At 37.3% G+C, this 8662-nt stretch overlaps 2 protein-coding genes across 5 annotated transcripts in view; both read right to left on the minus strand.

The window, feature by feature from the left end:
* The window catches only part of mapkbp1 (mitogen-activated protein kinase binding protein 1), a 42866-nt gene extending 37385 nt beyond the window's left edge, over window positions 1-5481 (minus strand). Inside the window, exons 1-2 of one of the 4 annotated variants that reach the window (XM_052580065.1) lie at window positions 4972-5481; window positions 1610-1701 (exon numbers count right to left, since the gene is read on the minus strand). In XM_052580065.1, coding sequence (XP_052436025.1) covers window positions 1610-1701; window positions 4972-5085 — 206 coding nt within the window. In that variant the 5' untranslated portion in view covers window positions 5086-5481. The remainder of the gene's footprint in view (window positions 1-1609; window positions 1702-4971) is intronic. The other 3 variants (XM_052580061.1, XM_052580063.1, XM_052580064.1) reach the window with 3 other exon arrangements.
* A 1103-nt stretch (window positions 5482-6584) lies between these two features.
* LOC127975977 (type-1 angiotensin II receptor A) lies at window positions 6585-8639 on the minus strand. The gene is made up of 2 exons (XM_052580066.1): window positions 8091-8639; window positions 6585-7929 (listed from the first exon to the last, which is right to left on the minus strand). Exon 2 carries the CDS (start codon window positions 7906-7908, stop codon window positions 6763-6765), a length of 1146 nt encoding a protein of 381 aa, XP_052436026.1. The 5' UTR covers window positions 7909-7929; window positions 8091-8639; the 3' UTR covers window positions 6585-6762.
* Between the last annotated feature and the right edge of the window lie 23 nt (window positions 8640-8662).

The following is an 8662-nucleotide window of genomic DNA, read 5'->3' on the forward strand; positions in this document are numbered from 1 at the left end:
ATGCTATAAAGTGAACTAAATCCTTTCATAACAGTCTATGTTGTAAAAGAAAACAACTGATTGTGGTCTTCCAGCTAGTGAATCAACAAATGTTGGTATCATAGATATACACTATTCAAATGTTTAAGATTGGTAAAATGTTTTAATGTTTAAAGTATCTTCTACTCACAAAGACTGCATTAATTTGATAAAAAAATACAGTAATATTTTGAAATACTTTTACAATTTAAAATAACCATTTTCTGTTGTAATATATTTTAAAATGTAATTTATTTCTGTGATGCACAGCCAAATTTTTAGCATCATTCCTCCAGTCTTCAGTGAGTGTCACATGATCCTTCAGGAATCATTCTAAAATGCTGATTTGCTGCTCAGAAACATTTCTTATAATTATCAACACTGAAAACAGTTTTAATATTTATGTGGAAATTGTGATACATTTTTCCAGGATTCTTTGATGATGAATAGAAACTTCCTCAAAGAACTCATTTATTCGAAATAGAAATATTATGTAACATTAAAAAAACAGCTTTTTACTGTCACTTTTGAATAATTTAATGCATCCTTGCTGTATAAAAAAAAAAACCTTACTAACACCAGACTTTTGAATGGTTGTGTATGCATATACAGTACAACGAGACCTAATTTCGAATCGTCTCTTCCTCATTAGGACGACATGTTATGGCAACCGAGAGTTAGGAACTCAAGCTTAACTGGTTAATCAGATTACAAGCACCATGTGATGAAGGCTTTTCTCCTTTATATACATAGATAGCCTTGCTGGAGTCCCACTTAATAGAGTTTTGTAGTGTAAAACTGTCATCCTTTTTCGTTTCATGTATGAATCTTGAAAGTTTTTAAAACATCTGAAGAAGAAATCTGAAAAATGTGTGTATGACATTTGATGAATCTGAAGTGATGGTATAATGACACTTTTTATACCACACAACTGCATGACAATCCTTATTCAAACACAATGGCATTACCATGGTGCTCTAAAGTAAAAAGTGTTATTTTTAAAAAACATGGCAAGAGTGGAATAATGCAGGTGTTTGTTCTACTATAAATCCTGAAAAAAAAGACCAGGTGCACTTTTCCACAGATAAAAGAGACAAAGTAATTTTTATTCTTGGCCACTGCCCTAATTCAATTCATTTGGATGGCAAAAATATCCAAATTAAGCTGCATTCTTGCTTTGGAGAAAGAACCAAGCAAAATTGTCTTTGCAAAAGCTAGACTAACTCTCAAGAGTTTTATAGGCCATGTCTGCAGCACACGGTCATAATCGCTTTCAGATTCTGCACTTCCTGTTTGCACCACACCTAATTTCCTTCTGAGATCACTCATCTGTTATCAGACTCTTATCTCTCCTCTTTTCCTCTCTGTTTTCTCTTTAGCCAAAAGGAAATGCCTGTATTGCTTATGCTGAACAAGGATATGTGACTCACCAAACTCAAAAATTAACCACCTTATGTGACTACCTCCAAAGAGATACCTGACTCGCCATCGTAGATCATCATTCCACTGAGTACATTCACCTGGTTATTTAGCCATGTTTCACAAAAAATGGCTAAAACCGTGTCTTATCGTGTGAAACGGAGTTACTCACCCGGCTGGGTAGGCCACAAGTCCTGAATGTGGGTCACACGCCAAAGCACGATTCCCAGCGGAAGTGATTCCCAGGACTTTCTCCAACGTCACCTGTAGAATTACATGCAAGAAAAAGTTTCTATGGGTACAAGATCATTAAAATAACAAACCTTTAAAAGGTCACACGAAGTGAAATAATATCATAACTTCTGCTTTTACATCTGTAACATTATCTGAATGTTGTCTGTGATAGAAAAGTAATAATATTTTTAGTCAGTATGGGATTAGCAATGCAGCTGGTAAATTATAGCTGCACAACACATTCGAAGACCTCTTATAGAGAAGATAGAATAAGATATAGATAAAAATAGTTTATAATGCAAGACTTTGTTTAAAGAACCTGAGAATTTAAATGCCCTGAGTACAGAACGACTGCAAAGTGGTGTTGTCATTAAATGGAAATTATGAGCTAGAGATTTTCCATGAGGCTTTAAGTAGAGCTGAACTGCTCAAACTCAAGGCAACATGTTGAAGCACAAAACAAGCTTAAATATAACATGCACAACCTGTGAACAGTAAACAGGCTAGATAATGTTTCAATAGCATTTCCATTGTAGTGACATTACAGGACAACTGCAAAAGCACTGACTCATTTATAACAAGCTTAAAATGCAATAATTTAGTAAAACAATTACACAAAATTGTTACTGTTTTAATTAAAGATTGCATAATATGTATAAAATGAACTCATGATAATGTCATACTATAATTCGAGCAAAACAATGAAGAATGCACATGCACTATGTGTTTTTAACATACCTCATAAAAAAACAGTTTAATATCTGCACCTGTCTTCAACATCTGATACCTTTCTTCTATGCATTTAAACCTCATCCAGACCACTTCTTCAAAGCAAGCATGGCCATATCCAAGCCGAGGACACTCTCTCACATCATCAATCATGGCCACTTTAAGTACAGGTCAACGGAGAAATGAAAGGAACAACACCTGGTTTATGGAAGTGGTCTCCTCTAAATCTGCCATCTAAGACCATTTCCTCACTGTATGGGTTTAGAAGGACCAAAGTTGTCTTTCCATGCAGGTTTTATCCCTCAAAAATGCAGGTTTCAAGAAATCCATAAGCTGAAGTCAGCATTTGGACTTCAAATGCTATGTATGTACATTCATTATCCCACCGTAAGCTGAATGTAGACTCAGTGTACTACCACAATTTGTGCTGAACATGCCGATATAAAAACACTGTAATTGTGGTTGTTGCTTTGATTTATCATCTTTCCAAAGATGTTTTGACAGACTTCCATATATCCACTGTCTATTAGTGTCTCGGAGTGCTGGAACAACGGAAAAAGAGCTGGTTTTCAAATGCATGCGGTTTTTAAGCCATTTCTCGTTCAGCATCTCTAATGGGAATTTCTGAACCAACAGCTGTGTCGTGCACTTTTCCATAAACTTTCTTGCAATCATTGTATGTCGGATCCTGGGAGACCAGCAAAGTCCTTGAGCCAGGAATCAATGAACTACACAGCACCTGGAGGAATGGCTTTGATTTTCATACAGTGTGTAAACCTTGGAAAATAAAGTCCAGTCTAAGAGCTGAACTGATATAAAGCTCAGACCCCTTTGTCTGGATCCATACACTAGAGATTCCTCAAACGCTTTTGGCAAAGAGAGAGACAGATCTGCTCTTTTGTACGAGACAAAGGCACCTTGACAGAGTCTTTTGCATGTAGACCTTAAATGATAGTATGTACAAGATATTGTCTCTAGAGCAATGATCATTACATGCTCTGATAGTACTGATAAATTGCATGTTTAATGCATGACATTTAAATTGAAGAAGGTGTCTTCTCTGATGAATGCACTATTAAATTAGTCCTTTTAATATTATTGTATATGCAACCATTTAGAAACAATAAATATTTCAAATTTCATATTATATTCTCTGGCCCCACAATATGGCTTGGGTCCCTCCTTCATTTTATGTCTACTGAACAAAATTGACCACCACTCAAGCAAAAAGCATAAATCTGATTCTTTAGAGAGGCAATAGCACACATCTCCTTTAAAGAAACAGTTGACATAAAATAGAACATTTGATGATTTTCTTTTTCACTCTCAGGCCATCCAAAATGTTGAAGAGTTTGTTTCTTCATCGGAACAGATTTGGAGAAATTTTGCAATTAAAGTGAAAAGCTACATGTTTGTAATAAACAAATCCATCATTATGACATTTTTGGGGTGAACTATTTATTTTAATAATAACCTTAATAATCCTCTAAAGTTTAATATGTGAGCTAGGGCATAAGTTGAGCAATAATACCAGTGATGTCTTAGCAAGCAGCACTATGAAGTCCATAGTAAAATATTATATATAGACATGGATTTGGTTACAGAAAATGAATGTGCTAGTGTGAACAACAGTGTGTAATTTATGAGCAACAAATCATATGCAACTAAAGTTATTAAAAGCATTCTTCTCAGCTGCAAAACAGTCTCAACAATCATAAAGTCACAGGGCTCCTGTGTATGGAAGGGAAGTACAGTCATCCAAGGGTCTGCAGCAGAAAACAGGCAATCTGTATGGAATGCAACAGTCAGGGATGACTACCCTGACACAGTAATAGTTACAGTTACAATAACAAGAGCAGTTGCATGTATTCAAAAATAAGAAATGCATTGTATACAAAGTGTTATACAAAGTGTTTCATTTGAAACAATGACAAGTTTAGAGTTTGAGCTGGAAATCTACAATTATGCACACTATGAAAATACTATACCCTTGGATTTGATAGTGCATATTTGTGCAATGTTTTATTTTCACAACACGCACTTGACCATCATGGATTTATTTATTTATTATATTATATATTAAATAAAAGGTGCAATTAACCCTAATCCCCAAACTGAAAAGGCACTCAATATAATATTATATAATAAATTGACATGTGTTTAAAATTTCTGTATATTTCAGTGCACATTTGTGCAATATATTTTCTTAGAAAAATTACCACTGTTTTAATAAATTCAGAGCAAATTATTTTATTACATTACATTTTTATTGTACATTATATTTTCCCAGCTTGCCGTTTACCAGGGCATGAAATTATTTGTGACATGTGACAAATATAGGTCAGTGGATGTTACAGTCTTCATGCTGTTGCATTTTACAGACAGAGCCACAGTATGCCTTTGTAGAGTTTACATAACAAACCCTGGAAATATTCTGACATATTAGTGCCAATTCACCGGTACCTTGCATTATACTGCAGAAAACCACAGCTATCCTGTTAGGATACATTTGCAGACAACTGCAGATACAGATTCCATACATTCTTCGTGTCATACAGTAGTGCACTGTACCTTATTACTGAGATTCTCTTTGTTGTTCCCAGATTTACTTCTTCTCAGTTTGATGGAAGGCGAGCGGAGCAGATTTCTAATCCGACTTTTGATAGTTGTATTTTCCCCTGTCATCTTGATTTGATGTGCTGTTGAGTCAATGTTTCCAGCAAACAAACGGCGGGGCAGCTAAAGCCCTTTGGTCTACAGTCACAGTCGGTAATCAATTAAACGATACGCATTTAAAACAAGCCATGATATGATCACAGCCTTGTATTTCATGTACTAAACCAGTCCACCGTCATCACAAGCGACTATCTGAGCATTAAATCCCGTGCGGCAGTCCTGTCGGTGAGAGGCGCGCTCGACACTAACGTCCATTTGTTAAAATGGACCATGTCTCGTGTTTAGAGTCAGCAGTTTGACGGTGAGCCGGTCAGAAAGCTCCACGAATCACCTCCAGCCGTGATACCTTCACCGGTGCGATGTGTGTATTTAAAAATCCTACCACTGTAAAGGCCAAGCTCATGAATATTAATTATGCAAGGCTCCGTTTTTTTCAGCCAGCGTTTCTGATTGGCTGAAAGGCTGACGTCTGGAGGCGGACGGTAGGCAACTGACCAATTAATGAATTCTGTTATGGGGAAACGCTTGGCTTTTTAATATGAATGAAATTACATGATTTGATATCCCTGGAAGGGTACGAATTGTTGCGTGCTTGACTTTATTAATTTTAAGTTTCCTTAGCAATACATTCAATAGACACATCACGCATGATTACTAAGAGGATTATACTGTACATATGGGCGGTTGTGATACAGCAGTGCTTCCTTAAGGTGACAATTCGTTTACTCAAGCCAAAGCGTTTATTTTGATGTTTGCAGGTATTAGTACTAATACTAGGCTAGAACAGATAATTGTGGCATTATGTTCATTTCTCCCAGTTGGAAAATCCAGTTTAAGATAGTAACTCCGTTTCGCAACTTGGTAGCTGGTTTAAGCTGGTCCAAGCTCAAAGGTACCATCATAGATCAGCAGCAAACCAGCTACCTGCTGGTCATACCACCTACTGCATAAATGCCCTTTTCATTTTACAGCAATGGTTCCAATGTTAACTGTATGGTTGCAATTCTCCAGTCTAGACCGATGTCATTCTGTGATATCCATGTAGATTTCCAAGCACATAAACTTTGCAATATACATTTTCCAAGTAGGCCTACTCTCATGGAAAGACCAAATGTCATAAAATCAGTGGCATGATGAACATTGAAGGGTATTTATGGCTGACAAATAAAGAATTATGAAGAACAAATTAGGCCAGCTGTGCCATTCGGACTGAAAATGGCAGTAATTAAATGACAAATGCAACTGCTTACAATTCAACAGATTTATCACTTCATTCCCTAACCCTTTGTTGGCAAAAAAGGTTAAAAAGGCTACGAACACTGACAAATTTACATTTAGGCTATTTGTTGGACTGGTGCATACCTATACTTTTATACAAGTCTGCCACCTAGTGATGCCAAGAATTTACTTTTTTTTTTTTTTCATTCAACAGTAAACTCAACCTGACTAGCACATTTTAGATCGAATTCATTTGACATCTGAAACAGAGAGTCAGACATACACAGATACAAGATGCACCTTTTATCTATAACAAACAACTATATCAGTAAAATCTTACATTGATGGTTACAATATAGGAAATTATACACACAAAGCATGAAAACACAACCACAAGAATATTAAAACATTAAGATACATCAACTCACCATTGTTCAAATCGACAAGTGTGGCAGGTCTTTTAAAATATCATTTTTTCATTTTCTCATTTTCATTTTTATTATTTTGAGTTTTGCCCATTCTGTCTTTGGAACCACCATGAAGTTGGATCACACTGGGAGGTTCCTCTGAAGGCCCTTCCAAATCTCGTTTCTTGCCTATCTGTAAGACCTTTCTAACCCAGTTTGCCAACACAACCAGTTCACAGTGTCCTTGCTGCATGTGGAAAATTAAAGGATCAAGACATGCATTGAGACAGTACAGTATCTGGGAGGCTTCAGAGAGCAGGTTGACCATCCATGCAACCCAGCAAGCATTTTTGCAGTGATCCAAACTGAAGAAAATGATACAGGCGATGATGTGAAGCAGCTGCCCTGGCACCCAACAAACCAAGAAGTTGGCAATGAAAACTGCAATCAGCCAGATGGTCTTGTCCAGGCCTTGCATGTTGCCTGGGCCCCACTGTTGCCGTGACTGCTTCATCCGGGAAATTATCTTCACATAGGAGGGAATGATGAGGAGCAATGGGACAGAAACCTGAATGGAGTAATAGGACAGAAGATTGTAGGTTGCTTCAGTGGTCCTGAACCTGGAGATCACCACTGCTCCACACACATGGATGCCATCCTTCCTGACCCAGTAGAGAATGTTAGGATAACTGAAGTAGATGAAGAGGCCGGTGATGGCCCAGAGTAGAACCGAAACCAGTGCGCTGTTCCGAGGGGTCCGGATCATCCGGGACTCCAGAGGGAAGACGATTGCAAGGAAGCGGTCGGTGCTGATGGCGCAGATAAACATGGTACTAGATGTCAACCCGCCAAAGTACAGGATTTTCACCACCACACAGAGTGAATGGCCAATTTTCCAGTGGTAGTCGGAGCTAATGTAGACAGCCCAGGGTCCCATAGATGCCAGATAAGCAAGGTCACATAAAGCCAGGTTCAGTACACCTATGGACCCAATACTCCAAGGTTGGGATGGACGCAGGCAAGCCCACAGGCTCCAGAGGTTTCCAACTGTTCCAAGGATGGTAAGTGTGTAAAAGACTAAAGGTATGAAGTTGGAGGCGTACATGCGGTTGGAGGGACAGTCCATGTAGGGAACCAAAGGAAGGGCCAAATCACTGGGGTAGGTGCAGTTCCTAGCCCAATAAGAACTGTTGTTTACTGCCGACATTTCTTATGCTTTGTCTGTATTCTTGTTAAGAGAAAAGAGCTAAATTAGTAGCCTACCTCTTGTAAATGATTATTAGCTTCCCAGAACCACTTTGGTCTGGATGCTAAACTTAATTAGAATTTCAGTCTCATCTCATTCAACAAATAAAGCAAAATATGCATTATAGAATATATGGATCTTACCTTGAGAAAGCTGAAAGATGTTGGACTAGACCTATTTGTCATCTGCTGTATATGAGCCCTGATCCCTCCTTGAAAAACAAACGTATTTGCTCTTGGGAGTTACATCCAAGGTAAAGACCATGAGTTGATAATTAACTGCTTACGTAATTGTCTAAAGTCTCTATCAAATGTCAAATGAAACCCCTCTAATTTTTGGACAACTCCTTAATAGTGACCAAGTAATGGGCTACATTTCCCAAAAGCACCTTTTGCTTAAGTATGTAATGGTGACAATATTGTTATTTTAAGATCGCTGGGATTTACTGATAGTCATGTCCATTTAGCCAGTTTTGTTTCAATATCTTCCAACAACCTTGTTGGAGTAACAAACTGTTGTCTTTATGTGAATAAAATATGCTTTATCAACTTATGCATGCTCATATACATCTCACTCATCATTAATGGTTTGTATTATACATTAAACAGAAGAATGTGCTCAACCACTAATTAGCAAATGTAAAATTACATTCTAATAAAAAACTATCTACAAAAAAATTCAACACATTTGATGTCGAAGGAGCACATTTTAGACT

Source organism: Carassius gibelio, chromosome B17 (genome assembly GCF_023724105.1).
Source record: "Carassius gibelio isolate Cgi1373 ecotype wild population from Czech Republic chromosome B17, carGib1.2-hapl.c, whole genome shotgun sequence".
NCBI classification, from domain to species: Eukaryota; Metazoa; Chordata; class Actinopteri; order Cypriniformes; family Cyprinidae; genus Carassius; species Carassius gibelio.